The sequence below is a fragment of the Sylvia atricapilla genome, chromosome 12, assembly GCF_009819655.1.
Source record: "Sylvia atricapilla isolate bSylAtr1 chromosome 12, bSylAtr1.pri, whole genome shotgun sequence".
Classification (NCBI taxonomy): Eukaryota; Metazoa; Chordata; class Aves; order Passeriformes; family Sylviidae; genus Sylvia; species Sylvia atricapilla.
Window position 1 is genome coordinate 7,228,675 of NC_089151.1, and position 12,338 is coordinate 7,241,012.

General features: G+C 45.6%; 1 protein-coding gene across 1 annotated transcript in view; it reads left to right on the forward strand.

Annotated features, from left to right (window-relative positions):
• Positions 1–189: 189 nt before the first annotated feature.
• Positions 190–12,338, forward strand: part of EDC4 (enhancer of mRNA decapping 4) — a 32,602-nt gene continuing 20,453 nt past the window's right edge. The window contains exons 1-11 of the mRNA XM_066327628.1: positions 190–328; positions 4,202–4,358; positions 5,140–5,251; positions 5,897–5,996; positions 7,489–7,678; positions 8,696–8,843; positions 9,347–9,451; positions 9,898–10,007; positions 10,546–10,629; positions 11,159–11,254; positions 12,220–12,322. Coding sequence (XP_066183725.1) covers positions 250–328; positions 4,202–4,358; positions 5,140–5,251; positions 5,897–5,996; positions 7,489–7,678; positions 8,696–8,843; positions 9,347–9,451; positions 9,898–10,007; positions 10,546–10,629; positions 11,159–11,254; positions 12,220–12,322 — 1,284 coding nt within the window. The 5' untranslated portion in view covers positions 190–249. The remainder of the gene's footprint in view (positions 329–4,201; positions 4,359–5,139; positions 5,252–5,896; positions 5,997–7,488; positions 7,679–8,695; positions 8,844–9,346; positions 9,452–9,897; positions 10,008–10,545; positions 10,630–11,158; positions 11,255–12,219; positions 12,323–12,338) is intronic.

The following is a 12,338-nucleotide window of genomic DNA, read 5'->3' on the forward strand; positions in this document are numbered from 1 at the left end:
CAGGGCTGTCCCCGGGGCGGATGGGGGCGGCGGGGGAGCCCCGGGCCGCGCTCCCCGCCCCGGCCCCGCCGCTCCCGCTGCCGGCTCCGCCCGGGCCCGGCCGCGCCCCCGCCGCGCCGGGAACGCTCGGTTCGGGCGGCGGTTTCCGCCCGGCGCTCTCGGGGCCGGGCCGGAGGCGGAAGCGCGGGTGGCGGGGCCGGGCCGGGCAGCGCGGTGGCGGCGGCGCGGGCGGGCGGCGCGCCGGGCCCCATGGCCTCCTGCTCCAGCATCGACATCGAGGACGCCACCCAGCACCTGCGGGACATCCTCAAGCTGGACCGGCCGGGAGGTGAGGAGCGGGGAGCGGGGGGACGGAGAGGCCGCCGGGCCGGGCCGGGCGGGGCCTTGTCTCGGGCCGGGCCGCGGGAGCCCCTCGGCTGTTGCGCCGCCGGTTGTCAGCGGTCGCGCTCGGGGCCCGGCCGGTGAGGAGAGGAGCCCCCCGCCTGGGGACCCTCGCCTTAGAGAGAGGGTTGTTGGCGCTGGCCAGAGCGAGAGCAGGTCGGCCCCCGAGCTCGCTGCTGCGGCGGTCTCGGGGCTCCGTTCAGCTGAGAGGTGGTTCTGCTGGGAGCTGAACAGCATCGACCTCTGTGACACGAGTGTCCCCCCTTAGCAGGAGTACTTGGAGTGTTTCCCAGGAATTTCACTGGGCTGAGTGGAAGAGGCTGTCAGGCTGCTCTGAGATCAGTGCCGGGTTCACCCTTTACACAAACTTTTCACTCTCCTTATTTGTGTGTGGAATGGGATCACAAATAATCTCTCCTAAAGCGGTTGCAAGTCTTCTCCCTGTGCTTTGAACTATTATATTTCTCTGTGCAGAGTTCAACGGGCTCTCTTCTGCTTGTAAAAGTATCAGCCACGGGCTCAGGAGTTAGTTGGGTAGTGTTCCCACTCTCCTGGAGCTTAGGCTCTTTCTCATCCCCCTTTTTGAACCTGCCATGGTGTTTCAGTCAAACGTGGTGAGGTAACACTCTGAAGGAGGCTGAGATATGAGTGCTTTGCAAAAAAATCTTAGCCTCTGGGTAAAGGACAGAATTATCCCCCTCTTGTGCTCCCTTCAAGGGAAAGGCAGAACAGGAATAATATAAATTCTAAATGTTTTGAGACTCAGCAGGAATGTGCTACCTCCAAAGCAAGTGCCATGTGTGCTGCCTTTTGCTTGGCCAAAAGGAAGAGAGGTTAGGTGTGGGATTGTTGTGGAGGGCTGTGGAAGCACATGAGTTGATGGACCAAACCTGCAGGAAGGCAGCTTCATTAGCTTTACTACCCTTAGAGAAACTTCTCATTAATTGGAATAGTTTCTCTGGTTTCTGGAGTGCTAGCACATTCCTGACTTCTAATTCCTATAAGAAAAACACATTTTTTGTTTGTAGTGCAGGACTGTACTTGAAAGATTGAAAGGATATCTCAGTGCAGGGATGGGGTACACTCATTTCACAAGGAGTTTCTGAACTGAAAGGATATGTTGTGGTTGAGAAATGATTGGAGTTGTTGCTCAAGGTGACTTGACTTTCTCCTGAAGGAGGCTGAAGTCAAGGAGTTACTGGCAGATTATGGTTTATTGCTTTTCATTGTTCTTTTCTGTTCAATCTCTTTTTACCTCCTCTCTTGTCTTCAGTGCACAAGAAGGCAGTTGAGAGGCAAAGGAGCGAGTGGGCAGGAAGTTCATGGGAGGAACCTGTGATGGTTCTCAGCAGAAATCACTGCCTGGGTAACAGCAAATACACTTGAAAAGACTGACATAATATAATAATAATAATAATAATAATAATAATAATAATAATAATAGTGCACATGTTAGCCTAAAGTCCCTGAAACTCCTATCAGGATGCCAAGGGAAAGGAATAAGGGAGCTTTCAAGTTTTGCAGTGCCAGGTGCAGGTGGCTGTGAGCAGTATTGTGTTGCTCTAGATCCTGTCCAGGCAGGTGACAAGAAACACTCGCTACTCTAAAGAGTTTACAACTGTCACAGTACTTTTTAAATTCTCCTGGGCTTGTTGGTTGTGAAAATGTAATCCACTACCCAGTCTGTCTCTCTTGACACAGTTTCTCCCAGTTTTGGCAAACTTCATCCAATGCTTCGGTGGCTGTTGCCAAAGCATGGACCTGCCTGCTGGGACTTGGAGACAGGCTGTCAGTGCCCCTGTGCTGTGGAGGAGCATCCCTGCTGGTGGTGGGCAGGATCCTTCAATCCATGCCGAGATCTGTGCTGGTAACCGGGTGTCACGTGGGCTCACCCTGCTCATGGTGTATCAGGGCAGTGTTCTGTGCAGTACAGGCTGGCATCTCCTGCTGCAGCTGATGGTGGGAGCAGGAGGAGTTCAGTGCCTCCTGCTCTTTGAAACGGTAATGAATACAAACACTCTTCTTTCCCTTTGAGGCCTGGATCTACCAGTCTGGCTTAACCTTTTGGTTTAGTTCATGTTCTTACAAAATAGAGCCTCTTCCCTTCTTTCATGCCTCCAGGATTGTGCACAGGCAGCACCTGTGCTTGTCTGGCTTCCACTAACACAGAATGAGCTACCCACATTCCTGAGCTTGTGTACTGTTGTTGGGCCAAACAGCCTCTGGGGTGTGTTTCCTCCTTTCTTTTTCACATGGAGCGCTATCCTGCTGTCTGTCAAAGAGCAGCAGTACTTACACAAGACTCTGCTGTGGCTGCAGAAAGGGCAAAACACATATCATCTTTCTCTGGGAGACTGGATGCTTTTTCTGTAGGGAATATTTTCCTGCCTTTGGTCACAAAGGATAAAGTGCTGTCAATGGGAGTAGCTGCAACTGGACAAGCACCCACCAATGCTGTAGGAATAAGGGGCTCATCTTAATGTGACAGCAAGCACAGCACCAATGTGTGAGGTGGTTACAGGATCACATTCCCTCGCCTCGTGCTGTGAGTGCTGCTGCTTTTTCTTCATGCAGGGCAGGTACACTGAGGTGAGTGCCCAAATTGCCCATGCATCAGGGTACCCTGTCACTGCACATTTTTGTGTCCATAATACTCTTCATAAACAGGTGAGTTTAGAATATTCTTCTGGCAAATGAATAGTTGCAGTTGTGTTTTAGCAGCACTCACCCTGATCTGTTGAAGCCTACTTGGTAGCGGAAAGGTTGTCTTACTTTGAAAGGATCTGCCTCTTGCCCACAGCTGTGAATAGGTATGTTACATGTGCCAGTGATGGGGGAGCTCCTGGTCCTGGGAGCAGCCATTTTGCAGGAGCTCAGCAGCAGTTGTTACCTGGCAACAGTATACGAAACTTTGGGTTTCAAAACCAGTGAAAATTTCAAGCGAGGATTCGTTGGGACAGGCAGCTCTTCCTTGGGTGTGCAGATGGAGGGCCTTGCTCTCCAGTGGGGGTTGTCGAATATTTGCCTTGCTAGTGAAGAAGAAGTCTCCTTCACACCCTGTTATGTCTGTCCCCTATTAAAGCCTTCAGAAGGCATGGAAGCCACCAAGCAGCTTGTGCTAGGCCAGATGCACAAAGTCAGGGCACACACACTCTTCAAAGCACAGCTGGGGCTCTGAACAAACGGCTGCTTTACACAGAATTTGAGTGCTATAAACTTCTATGGGGTTGTTCAGCCAAAGGAAAAAAACCAAGGGAATCCCATAGGCACAGCTGCAGAATTTCCTAGCAAAGTTATTTAAACACCTGGACTTTGAGGTCAGGTGTTACAGTCAGAAACCGATTTTGGAAAGTAACAAATGTTTCCAGCCAGCCCCAAATGTTGCAGCTGATCCCTGCACTGCTGGACATCAGAGGTCTCTCTGCAGGCCTGAGGGTTAGAAGTGACCTGTCAAGAACCTTTTGGTCTGGCACTTGATTCAGTAAACCTGAATTACCAGCTTAGTCTTTCTGATCTAAGGCTATTTGCTCATTGAGCCTGGTAAGTTCCTTGAAACATGTTCTTTGGTGTTTCTCTGATCTGCTGGAATGGCTTGTGTAAGAAAAAGAGCTGTTTGACTCAGATGTATGGAGGTGACTTTCTCATTGCATGGGAGGCCTCTCACACATCCTTTTGGTAGAACACTTTTCCCAACCAGTTGAGCGTATTCTGCCTGCCAAACCAGTAGAGGCTGACAAAAAGCATCTGGAAGTGGTGTATTTCACACAGTGCTGTTTCTTTTAAATGCATGTTGGGCACAGCTGGTCGTGTTTTTCCTCAGGTTCAGTGAATGAGAACCAGAGACCGTCGAATTCGTATAACGGGGACCTGAATGGGCTGCTGGTGCCTGATCCCCTTGGGAGCGGAGATGGACCCGCTTTGGCCAAGCCCGTGCATCGCAGCATCTCCCTAGGAGCCCTGCAGGAGAAACAAGTCATGTAAGTTTTGTCAAAGAAATGCTCAGAGTGGACAGAAAACAGCTCGGATTCGGTTCTCTTCAGCGTGGACATGAATGCTGGGAGTCTGACAATGGGTTTTATGTTCAGTTCAGGTGGGAGTTGTGAGCCACTGCTCTTGGTTTGAGCTTTTGGAGCTTTTGTGAGGCTGAGGCATGGAGTCTGCCATCCTTGCAGCTCAGGAACTGAAGAATATCTGCAGAGTTGTTCAGAGAAGGGGAACAAGACTGTAATTGTGAAAATTGCAGGTCAGGGTGAATGTAAATCATGAGGGCTCTGGCTGAAACTTGTGGTTCCCCTGTAGATGCCAGCAGGACTCCTTCAGGGACCCAAGTCACCTGAGGTGTAGCAAAGCTCATGAAAATATCTTTTGCTTGGGTTCTCTGGTCATGGTTTTGAAAGAGGATGCCATGAGAACCACGAGCAGTGTGCAGTGTTTTATTGATGAGGTTCAGCTGGTTGGTTTTGGATTCTTCACACCTTCCAATGCTGAGGACTTAAATCAAGTGTGGGTCAGTTCTCAAGTCAAATGAACTGAAGGTTTTTAGGCTGAATAAAACAGGTATTTGACTCTCTCAAACCAGTGACAAATAGGGAAGGGAGACTCAGCTAAAAGGGGTTTCTATCTTCAGTTGTTCAGTTCAAGCTCTTAGATGCACAAATCCTGCTGTATTGCTTTTAAAATTTATGAATTTAACATAAAGTATTAAGTATTCTGTTCCTGTCTGATTTTTTCTCCCTCTTTGTTTTGTTTTTTTTTAAGCTGCCTTTCTGGTGATGACAGCTCCACATGCTTAGTGATATCAGCAAAAGATGTGGAGATAGTGGCCAGCAGTGATTCCAGCATCACCAGTAAGGCCAGAGGGAGTAACAAGGTAAGGAGCAAGAGAAGGCATGGTCTGTCTCTTTTTCAGTTACATCAGCTCATGCTTGAATATTTTTAAACAGAAATAAATACCTTCTTTCTTGTGTCATTGGAGTTTGTAATTAGGTAGAAGTTTGTGAAAGAGTTTAACAAGGAGAGAAAAACTGGAGCAGAAGCTTGTAACTGATTGTTTCTGTTATTCCAGAGTCTGGCCAAGTTATCCTCTAATTTTCAGAAGTCCATGATCTAAGCTGTAGGTTTCTGGGAAAGTGTCCTTTCTCTACAAACAGGATTTTTCTGCTCATTGTTTCCTCCCTGGTCATTGAAGGGACAGTTTCCGTGGCTGTTTAGCTGGATCAGTTCTGCTGAGGGCTCTGGCCAGCAGGTCAGAGCTGCAAGAACTAATATGCTGAAATTAGAGCTGCTGCTGAGCAGAGAACTAAGCCATGCTCAGAGCAAATGCAGATGATTAGGAGAGAGACCTCTGGTCTTGATCAGCTCAGTCGTTTTCCATTTTATTCCTTAATTTTCCATTCTGTGTTTTTTTATCTTCCATTCCAGTTTGTTCCTTAGTGTGCAGTGAACTAAGGGACCACAAAGATGGGAAAGATAATTCCAGACATTTCTGATGTTTTATTTTCTTTCTCCTGAACAGGTGAAAATACAGCCTGTTGCTAGATATGACTGGGAGCAGAAATACTATTATGGCAATTTGATAGCTGTTTCAAACTCTTACCTGGCTTATGCCATTAGAGGTGAGATACCTTCTTGTCTTGGATGTGATTTGTATTCTTTTGCTCTGCGTATCATTGAGAAAGTCAGAGTTTACATCAGAACAATATAACTGACACTAACTGAAACATACCTTGCAATACCCAGATCACAGTGCTGTTGTAGAGGGAATATAAGCAACGGTGGAGAGAAAAGTTTGTTATGTGGGAGAGTTAGAAATAAAAGAGAAGGACTCAGTGGGGATGTAGGAAAAGTTGAAGGACTACGTTGGTTTTACTGGAGAGCTGATGTTCAGATTCCTCTTCTAATTAAATATTTCTACAGCAAACAAGCTGCTCTGTAGCTAAGCACAGAAACAGCCCATGGTAATTTGAGCAGATAAGTGTTTGTGATGGATTTGCTTGCATAAATTTAGGGTTGAGTTTAAGGCTAAATTCTGAGGATCCGAAGAGCAACGCAGATGCAGTGTCGTGTAATAGAGAGAGGAAAGCAGAACAACACAGGGAAAGATTGTTTCACTGCATATAGGAAAGAAAGTGACAGGATGAGAGGAAACAGTCTCAAGTTGTGCCAGGGAAGGTTTGAATTAGATATTAGGAATTTTTTTTTTCATGGAATGGATCCTGAAACATTGGAACTGCCCTGCCCAGGAAAGTGGTGAAGTCACCATTCCTGGAAATGTTCAAAAACATGTAAATATGGCACTTGAGGACATGGTTTAGTGGTGAACATGAGGGTTGTGCTGGTTGGACTTGATGGTCTTAAAGGTGTTTTCCAGCCTTAAGAGTTCTATGAAGTGAACACTTGATTATCCACAGTGTCTCTTTCTGCTCTCACAGAAGCATAGTGTCTGTGTCTCTTTGTTCTTAGTTCTTGCACCAGTTTATCTGGTCTTTTATGAAATCTACTGCTCTTCTCTTGTATTTTTTCCTAGCTGAGGTTATTTTAGAGTAGCTTAAGGATGTCTCACCCTTTTAAAAATATTTTAAAAGCTTGGGTGGAGTAACACTGGCAAGCTGAGTGGTTTGCTAGGGCTGGCATGGGGCATCAGGAAGTGAAAGTACCATGAGCTCTGTAAGACTGCTTGCTTTGTAGTGATTGGTGTCTGTCTGAAAAGGGGAAGCTGGAAACTTTACTTTAGTGTGCACATGTTCTGAAGCATCTTCTTCTCAGTCATGCAAGCCAAAAAGCAGTGGTTTTTGCAGGATGAATGTTCATGCCTTTTGCTTCCCCTTACAGAATATGTATCCATGCTATCAGCCTCTCAGTGACTCCTTTTCTCCAGTAACTGAAAATTAATTTGCAAATAAAACTAATTCACTGTCACTGGAGGTCAGCCTTGGAACTGCAGCGAGCTCAGGATGAGGGTTTAGTCATGGCATTTAGTTGCAGCATCTTTAATGAGGATAATCCTGGGAGTTATAAGAAGTTTATGAGAGTTATGGGAAGTTTATGAGACTTGTGCAGAGAAACCACAGACATAAATGGTGACTTCTCCCTCTGTCTGCCTCACAGCTGCCAGCAATGGCTCTGCTATGGTGCGGGTGTTGAGTGTCAGCACTGCTGAGCGGACCTTGCTGAAGGGATTCACCGGAGGTGTGGCAGACCTGGCCTTTGCTCACCTCAACTCCAACCAGCTGGCCTGCCTGGACGAGGCTGGCAACCTTTTCGTCTGGCGCCTGGCTATGGATAAAGAAAAAATCCAGTATCTTGTCCAAATACACCTCCTGTCAGTCTCTGTGTAATGATTAGATGTGAATGCAACCTCCACATCACCATTTAATTTGTAGTCTTGGCTGAATAGCAGCTAGCAGGGGGAAGATCAATAGTTATGCCCCTTTCAGAGTATCAAATCAGTCAACTTTTACCTGCATTCAGCACAGTCATTACTTGATATTGCGGTGCTTGAAATTCTAGGAGCACCTCAGTGCTCCTGGTCCAGGCAAAGTAGACAGTGAGAAGTGTCAGTCTGTACCAGCTGGCCTTGGGCATGGACAGTGTCACCTCAAGTGTGTGACAGAGGTTTGTCTTGTCTAGTTCTTTTCCTCAGTTACTTCTCTGGGGAAGAGGATTTAATACTTCCCGTCCACTCACTATCTTCCTTCCAAACCTGTCACCCTTTTAGTGGCCCTGAAATTTATTTTCAGTGTTCATTACCCTAAATATTTTCCTTTTAATTGCTAGGAGTGATTGCTCAGTGCTTCTGGGAAACATGCGAGGTATGTCACCTCAGAGTGTAGCTTTTTCATTTTAATTGTGTACCATCATTTCAAAAGCAACTGGAGCAAAGGTGGTGGTAGCTGTTGAAGCCCTGATTTGTAGTGGTGCACTCGAGTACTCAGCTGGGGGCAATGTGGTAGCTCTTCTGTCTTTCTCTGGTGGTGTTGCAATGCTAACAAATCATTTAATCATTAGCTGTCACATGGACTGCACATTCAGATGTGGCTGTGTGCCCCTGTTGTGCTTATCCTGTCAGTGCATCCTGCAAGAGAAAATTGTGAGAACCTATAAACTTTTGTAAGCTGAAGCTCTTCTGTCAGTGAAGAAACTCCAGCTTGGCTGCTTTCTCAGCAGAATCCCTTTACCTGCTTTCTTTTTGAGTTAATGCCCCAAAAATCCTTGAGATTTAACAGTATTAAAACAGCAGACCAAGCCTGAACAGATCATTGCTGGGCATTAGGAACAGAGCCAGAATGTTACATTTCTTAACCCTGGTGATCAGAGAGGAGATCTTGGTTAACATCAAGCGACCTGACAATACCCCACTGAACACCTTCCGAAGAATCATCTGGTGCCCTTTCATCCCGGATGATAACGAGGAGAACGGGGAAGAGGGAAGTCAGACCTTGGCGTTGTTACATGAGGACAGGGTAAGGAAACTCTGCTTTGGAAACGTTGCCCTAATTTATCATTAGAAGGAGAGAATTTAATGGAGGAAAGAGCTGAGTTTACAATAGAATTGTAAAGGCTCCTGTCTAGTCCATGTTGGGGATCCTCCTGGAAGATGTTGGATTCCTCTCTTCCCAGGAGAGATCGTTCTCTGGGCCTCAGGAGGATGGAAGGGGAATTTCTGCTCACCATCAAATACCAAGGACCACTTGAATCAGAGACATCACTTGTCTGTTCAGGCTGAGCCAGTATCCGAGGGAGGGGATTGGTGGGGAGCAGCTACAAATGCCAAGAGCAATTCCCGTGTTATGTACAGTGCCAGGAAAGCATCTAATGGCCAAATTGGATGGAAATGGGAAGGTTTATGTCACACATTTGCCATTGGGCTGGTGTATCAGGCCATAAGATAAGGATCTAGGAAGTTCTCTGGATCAAACCAGTGGGTATAAAAATAAACCTGTGTGCCTACATGTTTGTTTTCCAGGCAGAGGTGTGGGATTTGGACATCATCCGAACCAACAACAGCTCCTGGCCGGTGGAAGTGCCTGATATTAAAGAAGGTTTTATTGTGGTGAAAGGCCACAGCACGGTACAAACCTGGGGTTTTTTTTGTTTTCTTTGGGTTATAGTGCCTCAGGAGCTGCAGTTCTTAGGACAGAGTGCTGTAGAAAAAACAGTTGTGAGGCAATTACGATTGTGAAAAGCCAGAAGGTCCCAAACCAAAATGAATTCTGTTCATAACATGAATAACAGTAAGAGCAACAGAAGTAAGTGGCAACAGAATCCGTTATACTTGAATTTGCTGTCTGGAAAAGATGATGGTTTATTATTCTTAAGAAAGAGAGTGCCTGTCAATTGTTCTGTGAAGGGTTATAAGGCTTAACATTAGAAACTACCAGTTTCTGTGAGTAATCACTTTGGCCTTCTCTACTATCAGATTGTTAGTCAAATTCTTGCTTGAAGATAGAGCTTTTTCTTCTTGTAAAATAAGAACAGCTATAAAATTACTTTTCTCTCTTTTCCCCCTCTGTGTAGTGCCTGAGCGAGGGAGCACTTTCTCCAGATGGAACTGTGTTGGCCACAGCAAGCCATGATGGTTTTGTAAAATTCTGGCAGATCTATATTGAGGGACAGGATGAGCCAAGGTAACTGGAGAAATGGAAAATGAAGGATCTTGGAACAACAGAGAGCGGCATTTTCTCTGGGAGAATTTCCTTGATACAGAATCATCTGTTACAGTCATTCTCCAGACACTATAAAGATACAGCATGAGTGTTTGTAATTCGTTGCTGAAAATTTGCATCACTGGATATCATAGGCTCATGGAAAATTCTGAGAGCCTTGTCTGGAAACAGGAGTTCTGTGCTTTGCATAAGCTATAGTCAAACTCTTCTGGGCTGTCCATGTAAATGCAGGAAGTGGCTCTGAGCTGTTCTTCTCAATATTGACTTCTTTTTGCATTGTATTTTTGTTATGACATCAGATCAAATGGCAACATGGGATTTTATTTATTTATTGGTAACAATATTTGTCTGTGTGATCTCCTTATTTTATATAAGACTTGTAAAGAGCTACAAGTCAGTAATGCTTTGTGGCTTCTGGAGAAGGTGTTGTGTGTTCAGTGTCACTATACTCATTTACCACTCCCTTTACACTTGGATGTTTTCTCTGATTTATTCCCAGATGTCTTCATGAGTGGAAACCCCATGAAGGTAGACCTCTTTCCTGCCTGCTCTTTTGTGACAACCATAAAAAACAAGACCCAGAGTAAGTCCCCAATCCTGTGCTTGAAGTATTAAAGTTCAGTATTGTTTTCTAACTCTACCTTGCCTTGAAAGTTCCTTGTAACTGAATCATACTTTAAAATTTTAGCTTTGTAGCAGGAACAAGTCCTGTCATCTTTGTAGTCAGTTTTCTAGTGATGGAGAAATAAATACGACTCTGAAACACAACCTAAAGTGACCTTATTCATAGTGCCAATTCCATGAAAGTAATGAGAATTCTAAATGGAGGAGTCCTCTCGGGTGTGTGGTATGGTCAGTCTTAAATGGCCTGTTAGTCCTCCAAATTTCAACTGCCATTGCTGAAAATACAGCTTTTATTGTTATTGTTTCTTCAGTCACTTGTGGTCTTAAGGTTTCTGAGAGGTGTAGTGGTTTCTAGTCTGCCTCAGAGCAGAAATTTTCTGGGAACTTCAAGCCATGGTTGGGCAAAATCAGCCATGGGCAGCTTGTGAGGAGTTTCCTGGGAAGGACCAGACCTTCTTTAAGAGAATTTGGATCTGTTCTGCCTACAGAGTTCCCTTCTGGAGGTTTCTCATCACAGGAGCAGATCAGAACAGAGAACTGAAGATGTGGTGCACGGTGTCTTGGACCTGTTTGCAGACTGTTCGGTACGTGTTGGTGGATGCCCCTGAAGGGTGGGATTTAGGGGTACTGAATTTGCAAAGGTGATCCCTGATGCCCAGTGGATTCTACTCCAGGCCAAATTCGAGCCTACTCCTTTGCCATTCCCACCTCAGCTGTGGCAGACTGCCTGGTCAAGGCCAGGGAAGTTTATACTTCTGTTATTTTTGTTACCAAGATCTGCTGTCTTTGCTTTGTTCTGTAAAGCATAGACATACTTGTAGCATGATAGAGGCTGCACAACCTTGAGTGTTTTCTTCTCTAGAAATTTTAGTTATTCAATAACCAATCTAAGATCTTTTCCTGTTAGTACTTTTTCTGTTTAAATTATGAGAAGCTGCTGTGTTGATAGAGCTTAAGAAATTATCCAAGGTTTAAATGTTGAGCCGTGTTGGTCCAGAAGTTCAAATTGGGCTTTAGTCCATCCTTTGACTCAGCTTAGGTTCCCTGATTTTATTTTTCTGCTGGTAGATTATGGCCTCTCTCACCACAAACATGCTTAAGGCCACTTGAGATGTTCCCTCTTGAAGTGAGAAGAATGTGACGTAGAGCCAAGTGCTGCTTTTTCCACCTCATGCTACAGAAGGTCCAAAACTTGTGGAAGGGTTATTTTGATTTGGTGGATTTTTTGTTTTAAATCTGTAGCTCAGATCAATTGATTCTTGTACTCCTATGAAAGTGGAACGTGTTGAGTAATGACAAAGTGTCACCTTTCATTTCAGTGTTCAGAATCCATAACTTGATGCTATTGTGCCGTCTCCCAGCTGCTTTCTTAGCTGATGTCAGCACTGATGGTATTTGTGTTCTAGTGGGTGGTTGCACTGTAATAGGGCTGTAAACTCCTTAAGGTTCTGTGGGAGTTTTGGTAATTAGTGGAGTTTCACAGCAATCATGCTGGTTATGCTAATCTACCTTGCTGTCTGCATCCCCTCCCTCTTATTTGTATATGTAGCTTTTCTCCTGACATCTTCAGCTCCATGAATATTCCTCCCAGCCTGAAAGTCTGCCTGGACCTCTCTGCTGAATATCTGATACTGAGTGATGTGCAGAGAAAAGTAAGTAGTTCATTTT